Source organism: Kryptolebias marmoratus, linkage group LG17, assembly GCF_001649575.2.
Source record: "Kryptolebias marmoratus isolate JLee-2015 linkage group LG17, ASM164957v2, whole genome shotgun sequence".
Classification (NCBI taxonomy): Eukaryota; Metazoa; Chordata; class Actinopteri; order Cyprinodontiformes; family Rivulidae; genus Kryptolebias; species Kryptolebias marmoratus.
The window spans coordinates 24668917-24684995 of NC_051446.1; the positions used below are offsets into that span (position 1 = coordinate 24668917).

Sequence of the window (16079 nt, forward strand, 5' to 3'; positions counted from 1 at the left end):
CCGGCCTCCTCCCACTGTCAGACCGGCACCGGCCTCCTCCACCTGTCTAACCGGCACCGGCCTCCTCCCGCCTCTTGGACTGGCACCGGCCTCCTCCCGCCTCTTGGACCGGTGCCGGCCTCCTCCACCTGTCCGACCGGCACCGGCCTCCTCCAGCTGTCCGACCGGCGCCGGCCTCCTCCCGCTGTCCGGGGGTGAAACTCCTCGCAGGCTGTGTGACATCATCGTAAAGCTCGGGGGTTCCTCTGGTGAAACGTGGGGCTCCAGTTCCCGACAGCATCACTCCAGACTAAATACTAAACGCTGACAGGAAATCTCCTCAGCGTCCTGCAGCAGTCTGCCACTGCTGGCCCCGCCTCCTTCTAAGGAGGTAGCTCTGCCCACAGTCAGCCCACAGAAAATCTAAAAACAAGTCTAACATTTGAAACCAGAAGAATGGACCCATGGGGGGTTTCATGATGGTGTTTAACTAAAAGAAAAACAGAAAAATCTTTATATTTATATTTGATTTCATTTCCCCTTTAAGTCACGTGCAGCTCGGTGATTAACTCGTGATCTGATTTAAACTCAAACCTGCCATAAAGTCCAAAAAACCAACATTAAAATCTGGGATTGTCATACACCCAGAGCTGCTTTTCCTTTGATTGGTCAGATTTATTGGATTCTGAGGACCAGCAGAGGGCGCTAAAGTCCCAAACTGAATCTTCCACCTTACTGTTTATTGAAGTTCTGGTTTTAGGTTTTCTTTTATCACTTTGCAGGGAGATTCCACAAATAAACACTTGAAAGACGAGCTCTGTGAAAAATATACACTGGGGAGGTTTATTCATATATATTTTTTGTTCGTTGGGTCTAGAATAACACGTGCAATTCATAAAGGTTACTTTTTACAAGTTTGACTAAACCTGCAGTCATTCAGGAAATGAAACAAGTGTGCCGTCTGTTCAGCGCCTGCTTCCGTTTGTGCTGCTGTGGGATAAAAACAAGAATAAAATACTAAAATACTTTACATTTTCACTTCACGTAAGAATCTCTGAATGGTTACAGCGGATGGAAAGACCTCAAACTGTCACAGTATTTGTTTTATTTAAAAAAAAAACAACTTATTTTTTGTAGAACCATTATTTTCAGCCTTATTTATGTGACTACTTTGGTCAACATTTGTGTCCAAACGAACCCTGATTATTTCAGTTGGACTAAAGTCCTTTAAAACAACATTTGACTTCTTCTTCTTCTGTTTTATTTTGTGGTTTATTGCTGATAAAAGTCATCATCCTTAAATAGCAACAATGCAAATATCTCAATTAAAAGTTACAAATATTTAGACTGAGGACACCGTGCTGCCGAGTTTATTAACGGTGCAGATGAAAACCTTTATATATATATATATATATATATATATATATATATATATATATATATATATATATATATATATATATATTCTGGAAATTAATGTATTTTCTTAAAACGTTTTGCTGTAATTCATCATCCATAAACACCAGGCACTTTGAGCAGCACACTTTGGGATGATATGTTTTAAGTCTTTAAGAAACAAACACGAAATGGTTCCACTTCCTCCCCGTCATTTTTATATATATATTTTATTTTATTTTATTTATTTTTTTTGCTGCACCTTAAAGCGATCTCTGGGTTTTAATCTGCTGCTTGTGATTTCTGTCCGCTCGACAGACGTTTACGTTTAATTTCTTTTACAAAGAACGTGAAAAAGGAAATAATTAAACAGTTCAGGAGCGTGGAGCGACTGTATCCATGTGTAATAATGTGATTTATTAAAAGGTTTTCTTCCACATTGTGTCATTAATGTTTATTTCTATGGATCTCCTGCTACCAAACACCTAATGGAGCAATGCTGCCACCTAGTGTCTAAAACTGAACATTGTAGTATTTTTCAGGTCAGGATAAATGTGGAAAAAACACTTCTGTCCATGCTTTCTTCTCAGCTGCATTAAAAAAAAAATAAGCAGCTTAAACTAGACAAGTGTTTTTCAAACTATTTTAGCCATGCAAAAGTAAATTGTACATGTATTTTCTTTGTTAAAGTTTAAATTAAAGTTAATCCTCCTAGGCTGAATTTTAAAAAGCCAACTCCATCCAGAAGTAAAATAAAGATATTTATTTGCTTTATGTATTATTTTAGTGGTAGTTGCTCATTTTTCTACGTGATATTTTATAAGTTATTGTGTTATACTCTCAGAATTCTGTCGTTTTAATTAAAGAAATATCACTTAACAGACAAAAGGTAGTTTAAGCTTCAGTTAAACAAACTATTTATAATCTAACATTTCTTCTTGTGAGTTTATTGATGGATTTTCTTTCATCTTATAGAATTTTCTTTGTTTCATCTATAAATCAGTTTGAACTGATTTTATTTAAACATTTTCTGTTTCCATAATGATCTTGTATTTTAGGAGGTATAAATGTTGCCGGCTGCTATAAAAGGTGGGCGATAATGTAATGTAATTGATGACTTTAACTAAATATTTAAAACTAAATAAGGAAAGTGGAAACGGTTCTTTCTGATCGTTCCTCCCATCGTGTCTGAAACACATGAATAATAATAATAAAACCCCACCACTCTACAAACATTTAGATTAAATGTCTAAAAGAGTCATTAAATATCAAAATAGAAAATGTGACGAAGGAACAAAAACAAAAGAACTGGATAGAATTATGTTTATTTTAGAAAATCTTGCAGATAAAGAAGGTGTAAAGTTTGAAATGTTGTCACTGGACACGGCTCTTTTTTTTAAAAATGTTAAACATGGAGGAAAATCAATATTCCACGTGGTGCTAAATTTAAAAGGTGTGAAATAAAACAGAAAAAGGTCCTGAACTGTTTCAAATGGTGCCGTTTAAGAGTTTATTACAGTTTTCCAAATATAACCACATGAAATGAAATGCGGGTACGCATTCAATGTAAACAAAGCTGTATCTGCTGAAAACTACGTCACATGACTGCAAACATGGCCGTTAAGTTTACTGTCTGACCCGTTTTCAGTCACCTCGGCTGTTTCCGTAGTCCCAAATGTTGCTTCTTGATTCAAGGAGACAAATCTTGTGCTGTTTCTGTTTCTTATAATTTATAATTTACTGTCGAGTCTTCATGACTTTGCAGCGAGTACCTTTAATAACTAATAAAAGTGTCAGAGTCGTTAAAATGTTGCTCCACAGATAAATTAAAACAGAATCTAAAAGTGAGATTTTTCATATAATTCAGTTTCAGATCTAGTTTGTCAGTTTGTAAGACGTTTATAGTGTATAGGACCCTAACATGACAGTTTAAATTAGAATAAAAAGAATGATAAAAGATTCTCTGACGTGTCTGTCGGTGAAACGTGTGGCTGGATGCGGCGGCGGCGGTGCTGTGGAGGAAAACAAGCATTAATAATTCAGAGTCCATTTCTAACAGTATTATGGAATCATTTTCTTAAATAGGACAAGCGACGCTGTAATCAGGCTTTTGTAGCACATATTTATTCACGCGGATTGCTTTATGCAGTACTTCTTCCAGCCAGCAGATGCCATAAACTGCAGGTCAACGACTGAATGTACCTCCGTGGCAATCTGGACGAGCACCAGGGGGACTGTTTCTGTGTATTAGGCCTCAGTAATGGTCCATAATGCTCACGATAAGAGAGTGCCTCGGTACCTGTTGGAGCTCACAGGATGTAGGCAGGTTGCAGGAAGTCTTTGGGGACGATGCCGACGCTGCCTTCCAGCTCCCCGACCCACCAGCCGTGGATGTTGTACTCCTGGAGTCGAAGCAAAGAACGAGAGAACGAAACAGGATCAGGCGAAAACATATCTGAGGGCGCTTGTTGTGCTCCGTATTATCAACGTAACGGCGGGCGCACCGCGAGAAAAAAAAAGCAGGAGGTTAGAAACGTTCCTGGATTCTAGCAGAGGACACGCAGGACGGTCGAGAAGCCATCCAACAAACGGCCGTTTGCAATATTCTAATAGACATTTGGGCTCATTAGCTTCGAGGGTTTTCATTAAAAATTGTGCAAAACGGTAAACAAGGCAATCAAGATGGTGATTTTCTAAAATAAAACAGCTTTTTGTAACTGCTTTGAAGCCATAAGCACAGCTGGCTCCTTTCCCCCAGACTAATTAAGTCGAGACATCTTCTCCTTATTGTGCCTGAAAAAAAAAAGATTTTTTTTGTAAATGCCTTGTACCACAAAAAAAAAAAAGGTGAATAAATGTAAACAAATTCTCACATAAGCTGAGTATCTTTAGGATATTTTGTCAGAAAGGAAAATAAAATAAACACTTTTTAAATCTCCAAGAGGCATTTATTTAATAAGAAATAAACAAAGCTTTTCATTTAAATTGACTGAACATAAAAGGAAAACAATTTATTAAAAGCTTTAAAACAGATAAAACTGCTGTTTATTTAGAGCTAAAATTTGACTTAAATATAAACATTACTCATTTGAAAAAATGTTTTTCACTTCCATTTTTACAAACAATAATTTTAATTTATTTTATTGTATTTTACTTGTGCAAAAACAAAATTAGTGTAATAAAAACTCAGTAAATTATGAAAATATTAGTCGGCTGCATGTTTCCACAGAAAGAATTGTGTCTGATCGTCCACCACGTCTGGACCAGAGTTAAAAATCTGCGTTGGATCAATATCTGGAGAAAACGATGTAAAATCCCTGCAGAGGCGCCAGCCGGCTGTCGTTTTCCCGCCCTGATGAGGCGCAGACCCACTCGTCTCTCCTCCGACTGAAAACGGCCACATGAGAAGTTCACCTCGCCGTTTAAAGCGTGCAAACACACGCCTTGCTGCAGCCTGAGGAATGAGGCCTGCAGCTAATGAGCTGTTCCTGGACAGCAAGGATGAATGAATCACTTAGACAGTGATAAACCAGGAGACTCGAGAGTCCTTACAGCACAAACAGACACCCAGGCCTCGTCGTCCCTCGGACTGGGACGTTCGGCTGCGTTTGGCTCACCGACAAGCTGACAATTCATCGTAACGAAGGGGAGAGCTGGGCTGAAATGGTCTTTTTTATGCTCCCCATAAGACCGGAGAGGGGAAAATCCAGAAAGCTGGCTCTGGTTCCCAGTTGGAGGGGAGGGGAGGGGAGACAGACGGGCGGAGGGGGGTAAGGCGAAGGGAGCGAAACAGTTCTCCTCTCCCTTGGGGGCGTCGCAGCACTATTCCACCAACCGTAGTGACAGAGAGTTTTATTTATCTCCGCCGCCCATCTGTGCAGTCGATCTCAAATTCTCCCCGAGAAAGGTCTTTTGGATTATCAGCGCCGCCATTTTAATACAACTGCTACATCACGGAGTGGGTGCCAATGGCGGCGGAAGTCTGTGAGGCGTGCAGAGTCCATCTTCCTCGTACTTGAAACGGGTTCATCTAGAGTACACCTGCTGTAACAGGGACATTCCAAAAGGCGTGGAGCGTAAATTATCCAAATGACAAAAACTGAGTTCACTGCTCAATGTCAGCCCGCCGCTGCACGTCTTTCTGTCTTCTCTTCTTTCCGAGGCGAAGGCGTTTCACGGCAGATGAAAAGAGAAGGCAGATTTAGTTAATGTTATAAGATCCGGACCCAAATCGAGTCCTGTCTGGGTCCAGATCGGTTGTTAATTCGACTTTTTCTCAGTTTTTTATCCTCAAAGGTTTATTTTAATCTTGAGTTCACACAGAAACTGAGCTTTAGGAGACCCTAAAAAGGTTCCAGAGGGAGAAAATCCTTAACCGCCGCTGTCGCATTCTGATGTTACAGACTAACCGCAACCTTTAAAATCAACAACATCACAGTCCGACCTCCTGCCCGACCCACGACTACAGCAAAGCCGTCAAATACGGTCCTACTCCAATGATAAAACTGACTTAAAAATAATTATTACACCAAATAACATAAGGCCAAAAAGATTGTTATTTTTAATTGAACCCATATCCTAATAAAGTGGAGATAAAATTTTATTTTTTATATGAAATAATATACTGCTGCTTGCGATGCTTAAGTTTGTGCAATAATGTCATATCTGTCAGCAGCTTTTGATTCATTTGTTTAAAATGATCACATATTTGTGACATTTCTTTTCTTTTTATGGTTCGTCAGATGATCTAATTTTTTCCTCATTTACAATTTAACATCCTCCTTAAAAAAAAAAAAACACGGGGAAAATATTTAATTTAGATCACAATTAAAGAGCAGGATAAAATTAACGTATAAATCAATTAAACTGACAGAACTTATAGTTAAGAAAAAAGCTGTTTTTTAAAAGTTTGTCAAACAAAATGGCTCCCTCTCATCTCTAATAAAACGCATGTTTGACTAATGGATACATTTCAATTTTGTTTGGACGCAAATTCCCCTTAACATCAGGCATTGTAATAATAATAATAATAATAATAATAATATTTTGTGTATTTCTTGCTTTAAAGGCCGACCTCTGCAGAGTCAGCTTCTTCTTTTGGTGTTAAAAGTAAAAATCTCAGATCGTGTGTGTGTGTGTGTCTCACGTATCAGATCTGTGTTTGCTGCAGGGGGGGCGCGGGGGGACGAACAGCGCCGTGTCGTGGCGGCTGCCGTACGTTGACTCGCTGACCTCCCGGTGACTCCTCCGCTGAGAGCGCTCGGAATGAGGGTGGGCGGGGCTGGCACTGAGAGTGGGTTGCTATGACAACACCTGCAGTGTACCGGCGCGATCGTTTATTTACCACTCAGGGGGCTGGCTAATGGCGGCGTTCTGATAGGCCCATCGCTCACGCCCGCCGACCGGAGGACAGACTGACAGCTACCCGAGCCTGGAGCGGCGAGAAGGCGAGCCGGGGCTGACGGCGGGCGAGGCAGGTGTCGTGTCAACAAAACACTCATTTTAAAATCTGCGTCCTGTCTGGATTAAAAAATCCTGCACAGATACGATCTTCCCTCTCACACTCACCTTCGCCCGCTTGAAACACAAACACACACACTCACACACACACAATCCCAAATGCATACAAACTAGGGGGAGTGCTAATAAGCCTGACACATGAGGCATCTCTCCTCGGCCACCAGCTGACTGAGGCAGGCCTTGGGCGTGATGGAGCGCAGGAAGTCTCTCATTGCCCTGCCGCTGAACCCACCGCCTGGTTGTTACAATCTCTCCCTCCTTCCACATTTCCATCCCCCTCCATCTCTTCCCCTCTTCCTCCTGCTCGCGCCCTCTCCCGTCTTTATTCCCGCGCTTCGTTCTTTTTGACTCATCAGATGCGCTGCGGTTCTTCCATCAGGCTGCAGAAACCCACGATCTGTAAAACCTGCTTTCAGATCAACGGACGCCAGCGGAAACTGTGGAATTAGATTCAATAATCCGGGAGGATTATAAGGATTTTGTGTCGGAAAAATCTTCTTAAAATCAGTTAAAAAAAATTAATAACAACTGTGCATAACCAGAGATCGGAATGGCTACTTAGTGTCCATTTTTCCAAGTGGGCTTTTAATTAAATCAGAGAATTGGCCTCAAATTGGAAACATGACAGAGCAGGAGAACGTTTGAAAATATCTCAGGGACGATGAAATTTAATAAAAAGAAAACCTACTTGCTCCTTTCTAATGCACGCCTGGGATTACAGATAGCTTCTTAACTTAATAGCAATTTAAAGTGGATTTGTGTATGCCACTGAGTGTCTGTAATGATGGCTGTTTATGCCGCCCCTCATTTATAATAATTAAGCAGAATGGATCGGGGGCTGGGTTGCTCGGACGCGGTTCTGGGCTATTGGCTTGGGCTGAATAATGACCTACTGTAGTTGACCGGGGGATGACCGCTGCCTCCTGCATGACCCCAAACCCCAGACTCACCCCCTGCTACTTTGGGTGGTAAATAGGATGTCTTGCCTGTCTATAGTGTCTTGGTGTCTATGGCCACAATAGCAGCTTGGGGTCTTTAAATTGGTGTGTGACAGGGTTCACACACAAAAGAATAGCGGGACCCCACCCCCAATCCTCTTTGTCTCGATTGCTTGACTTTTCCCATCTGATTGTTTGCCCACTTTTCCTTTTCTTCTGCAGATTTAAGCAGCAGTGAGCTGCGGACAGCATGGAAAGCTTTAAAAAAAAATAAAGAAATCGTCCCAGACGTGAAGTCCTAAAACACAAAATATTTTTACCTTTTTATTTCAACTTTTCCTATTAGAACTTGAGTCTTTTGAGGGGTTTAAATCACTGCATATGTTAAAAAAAACTGCTTAAAACCACCACAAGGTGTCAGTGGTGTCCACGTTCTCATTGTCTCCATCAAGCTGCAACTTCGGCCCAAAGTGAGGTGACGTTCTGCTTTGGGAGCCACGCCGGATTGGCTGGTCCAAATCCGTCTCTCGAGGTTCTGGTTGGACGCAGGAAGGAGAGCTGGGGGTGGTGAGGGGGTGGAGGGAGTAGCAGCAAACGCTTGCCAGAGTTTTAAGGACCCTGGATGGGTTTGTGTCATAAATCTCTTCCCACTCCATCCTGCCGTTCCCCATGAGTGCCTGTGGGAATACAGGAATGTGGCAGCTGACCTGTAGAGCTCATGTCTTTTGATTCGGGAAACATAAATTAAAGGGCAAGAATGCGGGACAACCTTCTGGTTTGGTCCAACACAGTGCACGGGATTTACACACATCAGGGCGACGAGGAACAATAGTTTCCGCCGCTGCCATAAATGAATCTGATACACACTGTAAATCCTCTAATAAATGTCCCGGCTAGGATGCAGGTTAGCTGATCTAAGCCACAAAATGCAAGCTCTGAGAAAACGAAGCACCAGTCAGGAGGGGGGGGGGGAATCATAAGATGGATTTTAAGGTGTGTTTCTACTTCATGTATCACCGCCATCGAGCTCTGCAGAAGGCATGTTAGACATCCCTGAAACCGGCGGGGAGATTAATTCTCTCCAACTAATGGGATTCATATGAGTTGTGAGGTTCCTAATTTATTTACTTTGTCAGTGATGCACAAATATGAGCCCGTACACATCAACACGCAGGGGAGAAAAAAACACAAATACAGTAAAAATGCCCCCACTTTACAGTAAGTGAGGGATCAATAATGATGGATGAGGGCCTTTTATGCAATCGGCATGTTCTCCTCAGTTCACAGCCATATGACACCACGCCTGCGGCTATCCCATTCTGCACTTCAGCACTCCATCACATGCTAGCTTTAAAAATAACAGTTTGTTAGCACCATTGATTTAGCACTTAGAGCGTGTCCTTATTACCTTGTAATTATGGTCAGTGTTGACATAACAGCACAGACAACCAGGCCTCCCACTCTCCAAGAGAATTTATGGGCCCTGGTTTTATTACGGCCATTTCGTGCGTCTGGGTCCACAGTTAAGCGACGGCATTGAGTTCTAGCCAAGGGCCCGTATTTCATTCATCGAGGTCAAGGATCTCGAGGAATCCCCCCCACCGTAAAAACCGAACAGTGGCGAGGTCTCCGTGTCGACACGGGGAAGTCCTCCCCAAGGGCTCATTAAAATAAACAGGCTATAATCCAAATAATGCCATTCATGAGGGCAACGTGACGCCATTAGGACGCAGAATGGGACACTGGTTGAGTCGCGTCGTTGCAGAGAACCAAACATTCGGAGGCCGTCCAGAGATCCCATCTAAGTAATTTACAACCTGACCCTCGTTTAACGTTGGTTAGAAGATAATCAGGCTGCGCTTGTACTCTGTCACTCTGCTGCGGCCTTATCTTCGAGCTGACAAAACAAAGATAATCTCTATCACTAACTAATGCTTCCAACCTGCACAGAGTTTGCTTTTAGGATCTTCATCGAGGCAGGAAGCTGATCTGAACAGTGAAATATAATCCACCAAGCAGGGCTGAGGCTGCTCTGTAGTGCAGAGTCAGCTCCCCCTTTGTTACCTCCAAGTTCGCTGCCTTTGTCATCGTTATGTGAAAAATGAAGGAGGCTGTTTTGACATTTTCCTCCTATCAACCAGCACACGCAGATGGAGACGGCTGGCTTCTCATTAATCTGCCACTGCCAAGAAAACCTCGTTTAAAAGTCCATCTTGTGTGGCGAGCATCACTCACCTGTGCTTTATATGTTGATGTAAAAAAAAAACAGGGATGTTGTTTGTCTATCTAACCCTAAAACCATCTTTGAATCCACCATGAAGGTGTGAACATCTGTACTACAAGTGCTTAAAACATTTTGGAGATAATTGGGCCTACCTGATGTCATAGATTCAACGGATGAGAATGTGTTTACAGTCATAAGCTTGTCTAAAGGGAACTTTTTATCTTTTATTGTCATTCTATGCTTAATGCCCACCCTAAAGAAAAGCTCCAATCATAACAAACTACAGTTCATCTCTAAAAACTCCAAATGAGAAGGAATCCCCTCCGGTCACACGGGCCGTCATTCAGCTGCCTTATCACCCAGCCCTATGTTGACATCCATATTTTTAGTTGACACAAAATTTTTACGACTTTACCTTTTCATTTCTTAAACGGGCCAGACACTGGCAGGGCACTTTCTGTGATGCATCCGAACAGAACAGACCTGCAGATCCACGACAGCCTTATCGGATCGATCAGGGTTCAGGTTAACAATAACCTCCTCTGCTGCTGGTGGAAACCGGACTCAGAGGCAGACGATTCGCTGTGGCGACCTCTGGCAAGGGAGAAGCCGCAAGACGAAGGATTTTTCAATTCCTTAAACAAACTGAAACATCTGACAGCACAGCGCTGCGTATGTCAGCTGAGTTCTGGTCCACCATGCCATGGCCTGATGAAGCAGAGTCTGCAGCTGCGACGGTGTCAAGAAGGAACGAGCTTTAAAAAGTGCTCGAAAATCTAAAAGGTTTAAAGTATGGGAGTACGTGGTTTGAATGTTATGCGAGTTTCCTGGGGTGACTACATCTGAAAACAAGGCACACAACTACCGATGAACCACCAGATAAAAAATAAATCACTGCAAGGGTTTAAGCTGCTAAATGCTCTCTGTGAAATCAGACAGGTTGTCTGTCTGCTACGTTTTCAGGAGCATGAATGTTTGAGGAAACCTTCAGAGTCTGACGCTGTTTCCAGCCGGAGTTGTGTGAAGCAGCTTTTTACCCTACGCTGTTTTAAGCAGTGACATTTAGAGTAAAATATTAAAACTCTAAATGTTGGATTTGTTTTTGTTCGTTGCAGCAGGAGAAGCGTATCCTGTTGAAACTCAAGTCGACACGACACCTGAGCGGGGCGTGTTAACGTGCCCGTTTCACGCAGTTAATTGTGTCGACGTCGTTAACGACTAAATGAACATTTAAATCAGACTAGCTCATATATAATACATGCAATTCATAAATAAAGTTCATATAGTTTATAATATGAAAAGGCGTAAGTGGTAATGTTATACTCTCCATTATTACATTTTAAATAATTATGTTGAATTTGTTTCAGTTTGCTGCAGTTTTTACCAACAAGATGCTGAATACTGAAGCTTTTCTATCTTTAAATACATAAATTCATTTTATTTAATTGTCACGTTGAATTTGGCCCTTTAAACCAATATTTTGTTATTTAATTTGCAGGTCTGCATTTTATTTTGTGTTAAATTGTAAACGCCAAAATTGACTAAAATAAACTTGTGGGTTATGATTTTTGGAGGAAAATGAGCTGTTTAGATGAATCGAAATAAAAATAGCAGATTGTGGCATCCCTAAAAATGTTGTAGCTGAACCTCTAAATCATCATCTTGTAATTATGGGAAAATAAGCTCCTTCCTTCTTCCTGCCGCTCCTCTTCAGATAATTTGGGCTAAACACAGAACATGATGATTCAATTTGAAGTCGACCAATAGCAACAATCTGGGAACAAGTCCCACTACGCAGCAGAGCACGAGCGCCCGAATTACAAGCCATTGATTTCCAGTAGGATGTCTTTTCACTGGTAGATGCTCCGCATGTAACGACAAGATGGCCATAAAACACGAGGAAACAGATTGAGAGGAAAGAGCTGAGATGCAGGATGGCTTTCACCTGCAGTTTACATCAAACAGAAAGGAAGAGCTTCGCATGGCTGCCTACTCAATTAACCCCTGTGATAGAGGCTCCATAATGAACAACAGCTCCATTACGCAGCATCCGAATGGCGCTTCACCCTGGCGGCCCGGGAACAGACAATGCAGCTGTTGGTGCTTCTCCGCTGCAGCGAGAGGCGAGAGCTCGCTAACGGAGGAGTTTAGATGTTGGGGATATCAGCATGTTCAGAGAGTAAACGAGCGCGAGGCGATTACTGGAGCTGATGTTGTTTAACCCTTAAATAATTAAGACGTTTTGCACATCTGCTCCTGGAGCCACATCAACAAGTCGAGGGTGCAGCTTACTTCAGAAACAAAAAGTAACTTCCTTCAAACTAAAGCAGAAACTTGGTCCAGAAATAACCTCTTGGGTGATGCTGACCTTGCTAATGATGTAGACGAGATCTCCTCTCCTAAAGTCCAGCTCGTCGGGCTCGTCGGCCTGGCAGTCCCATAAACCCTGGTAGTAGTTAGCATAATGTGATGAAGAGGCTGAAAGGAAACAGCACACAGGTTCGAATCAAACACACAGAGGCTTTGCTCTGTTTAACCAGGATGTTCACAGAAATATCAAAAAGGTTCGAACCTGATCTGTTGTCCTCTACGCCGTCATCTGCTTGTTCTGAATTCTCCTCGTCTGAACAAACAAAAAGAGATAAAGAGCTTTTATCAGAACCCAAACATTCAGACTTTGTCATAAATCGCTGCTTTTAAAAACAGTACTAAAGAAAAATTCTCCTGGATTAAAACTACTAAAGCTTAGATGACATTTATTCCTTATTCAAATAACTGCAATTATTGATTTCATTGTTTATTTTATGCTGATAAAGAGTTTATTTCTTTGAAGACGGAAGAAACCGGGAATGCGTATCTCAGAGTTTGTGTTGGGAATGACTCTCAGCTACTACCACACCACATTTCAGCTTAATATCTGTAAAACTGCCTGAATTACAGCAACTTTCCTGTTTTCTAATGTCAGTTGGCTGTGGCAGCCATCTTTAAATGGGTTGGCCCTAATGATGTACGTTCAACGATTACTTTCTGCCTTTTTAAATAAAATGAATCCAGTGATTCATGAGATATTTTACTAATACACACACATGCAACACCCTGTACAAGTATATAAAACTGAACTTAATAAATATTTGTCATTTCTCACTTTTGCACCGATAACTGAGGGCTAAACTGTCAAATGATGGAAAACTTGGTGGAAAGACGACATTTCTTTTAGGTTCACGAAGCCGTTCTTTCTCTAAATTATAACCATGATGATCATGCACACATGCTCGCAATTATCTGACATAAGAGATTTTCACACAAAACTGTTTATTTTTAAACAAACTAAAGTCGTCAATCAGGACCGGTTTGTTGACATCCACCGGAGTAAAGCTAAACAAGCCGTCTGAGTCGAGCAGAGGCGGACGGGTCATTGACCGAGAGGCGTGGCAGCCGGTGGTCCGATACGCCTGCCTCTGACTCCCACATCCATCCTGAGCCGGAGCGGGCCGACAGCGATGCCCCGACGCAGCAACACTATCCACCTTCCAGCACAACCTGCGCCTCGCCTTCCAGGAACAGCACACACACACTCACACACACACAGCGTCCACAGCAGTGTTTATGCTCCTGTTTGTGTTTGAAAGTCACACAGAGAATCACAACTTTCCTGGACAAAAACTGCTCGTTACACCCAAAAAAACAGATTTTATTTTGTTTGCAGAGGATCCAAACATTTGTTCGGTTCTCCTCAGCTGCTGTGAGGAGCAGCGTCGCCCCATCAAGGGGCCACTGCTATGGCCCGATGGTTTCTATATCAAAGTGATTCAATTTTCCAGTCAATAAAATCAGTCATCAGCACTAGAGCCAATGCCACCATCGCCCTGCAATCTGCCCGCAACTGAGCCATGATGCTCCAAAGAAACTGATGGGTCTCATCAACTCAAAACTGATGCTGCCGTAAGGGATGCAATTTCACTAAATATTCATATTTCTACATATTCTTCCAGGGAAAGAAGTGATATTCTAGATGTTCTATGAGTGAAGTACTGAAAATTAGTAAAAGGAATATTTTGTATTTGTTGCAGGAATGCGTATCGCCCGCCATCTTTAAAGTAAGATCATCTTACGTTAAGAAACGACAAATGTAAAGCTTTTTTTTTTGGTGAAACTTTGAATATAATATTGTAATATCTTCTTAGTGCTTGGAGTATGTGTTGTGAATGAGTCTCAGCTACTACCACACCAAATATCAGTGAGGTGTAGCCATTTTGTGTCAGCTAAGTCAATCTGTTGTAGACATTATCATTAAAATCTGTTAGATTATTTATTAACGACGCAGGAAATCGAACACACAGATGCAGGCGAAAACATTATCGCTCCACTTTTGGCGGCGGGCGATATTCGTCCCAAACAGGAAAAATACGGCCAGCTTTTCCTCTCCTCCTTCAATCGTGATTAGTGGAAATCTGAATAATTTAACAGCCGATAATCACTGTGTAAAAGCTGTTGGTGAGCACAGAGAGGTGCGGGATGATGGATAAGCGACGGGGTGAGAAAGTGAACGAAAGAGCTCGTCATTCGATACGCCATCTGTGGTCGGGGTCTGTACCTCTTCCCAGATGGCTCTGAACGGCGGGCGTGACAGTCTGAAGACTGATTTCCCTTTCACCGGCGATTTTGGCAAAGGTAATGTACTCAGTGAGTGAAACAGAATCTTGATGTATCTTATTTAATAGAAGCAGTGATGGACGACGGCCCTGAGAAGATCGGATCACCTCTTTTGTCCTTCCTGGGATCTTGTAGCCCCCCCCCCCTTCAGAAGGAAGTCACACACTTTCTGTTACATGTGTGACAATAAGGGATCAAGAACTGTTTTAGGTCACGAGAGATGCAGTTTTTGCTTCCTTTCAGCTGTTGCTAGGCAATTTTAGCCAAAACTCATCTTAGTGGATTGAACCGTGAGCTATTTGTTGCCAGGCAACATTAGCTAATTGGACGTTCTATGACAGAGCATTTCCAAGCTCCCTGTGATTTCTGCAACAGGAACCGCTCGGAGACAAAGAGGCAGACCGGAGGAAGCAGGTTTCAGGTCTTTTCCCGTGAGCTGACAAGTTCATCGGCGTTGCTTGTCACCCGCAGGAGCAATAATGCTTCTGCTTCTGTCTTATACCATCTCATGAATATAAAAGTTTTAGAAAGTAATCACTGAATGTACGTCTACAACTGATGTACCTTTGGGATCAAGCTGATTCAAGATGGCCGCACATTTAGCAAAGGCAAAAATGGCTACAACTCGGGCAGTTTTACAGATACTGAGCTAAAATTTGGTGTGGTAGTAGCTGAGAGTCATCCCCAACAAGAAATGACCATAATGTCCATAACTCCATCACATCTCGTACCTGGCAGCTCCTCATAGATATCATCTCCATCTTCTTCAGCTTCCTCCACCTCCTGCCCTCCTCCTCCTCCTCCTGGCCTGCTGATGTGAGAGGCCTTGGGCAACTGTGGCGGCGTAGAGTTGACCAACCCCTCGATGTCATCGTAGGTTTCCTCCTCATCCTCGTCGTCGTCAACGGGGATGACGTTGGAGCTGAGATCTACGGGGGGAAAGTGAGGCCGAGCGATAAGTGAAGACGTTACTGAAGGGTTCAGACTGAACAACAGGCAACAAGAAGCACAAAAATAGCTGTTGTCATGAAATAAAATTGTGAGGACATGATTATTTGTGTTTTCCCCTTTTAAATCCAGAAATGTATGAAAGAGAGAAGCTGCAGATCCTCAAATCTGAAAAGTAAAACACTCGACACTTTTTTACATTCCTAAACAAACTCAGCAAACTACTAAAAAAAGGTTATTCTGAACTTTATCAAAGGGTAAAAAACATCAAACATACAGGTGCTGGTCATAAAATTAGAATATCATGAAAAAGTAGATTGATTTCAGTAATTCCATTTAAAAAGTGAAACTTGTATATTATATTCATACATTACATACAAACTCATATATTTCAAATGTTTATTTCGTTTAATTTTGATGAT

The 16079-nt window shown here is 42.1% G+C and overlaps 2 protein-coding genes across 2 annotated transcripts in view; one reads left to right on the forward strand and one right to left on the reverse strand.

Moving 5' to 3' along the window:
• The window catches only part of LOC108248051 (altered inheritance of mitochondria protein 3-like), a 4266-nt gene extending 3089 nt beyond the window's left edge, over positions 1-1177 (forward strand). Inside the window, exon 2 of the mRNA XM_037980796.1 lies at positions 15-1177. Coding sequence (XP_037836724.1) covers positions 15-307 — 293 coding nt within the window. The 3' untranslated portion in view covers positions 308-1177. The remainder of the gene's footprint in view (positions 1-14) is intronic.
• A 411-nt stretch (positions 1178-1588) lies between these two features.
• skap1 (src kinase associated phosphoprotein 1) overlaps positions 1589-16079 on the reverse strand; it is a 34670-nt gene continuing 20179 nt past the window's right edge. Inside the window, exons 9-13 of the mRNA XM_017436503.3 lie at positions 15441-15638; positions 12629-12679; positions 12425-12534; positions 3674-3776; positions 1589-3386 (exon numbers count right to left, since the gene is read on the reverse strand). Coding sequence (XP_017291992.1) covers positions 3684-3776; positions 12425-12534; positions 12629-12679; positions 15441-15638 — 452 coding nt within the window. The 3' untranslated portion in view covers positions 1589-3386; positions 3674-3683. The remainder of the gene's footprint in view (positions 3387-3673; positions 3777-12424; positions 12535-12628; positions 12680-15440; positions 15639-16079) is intronic.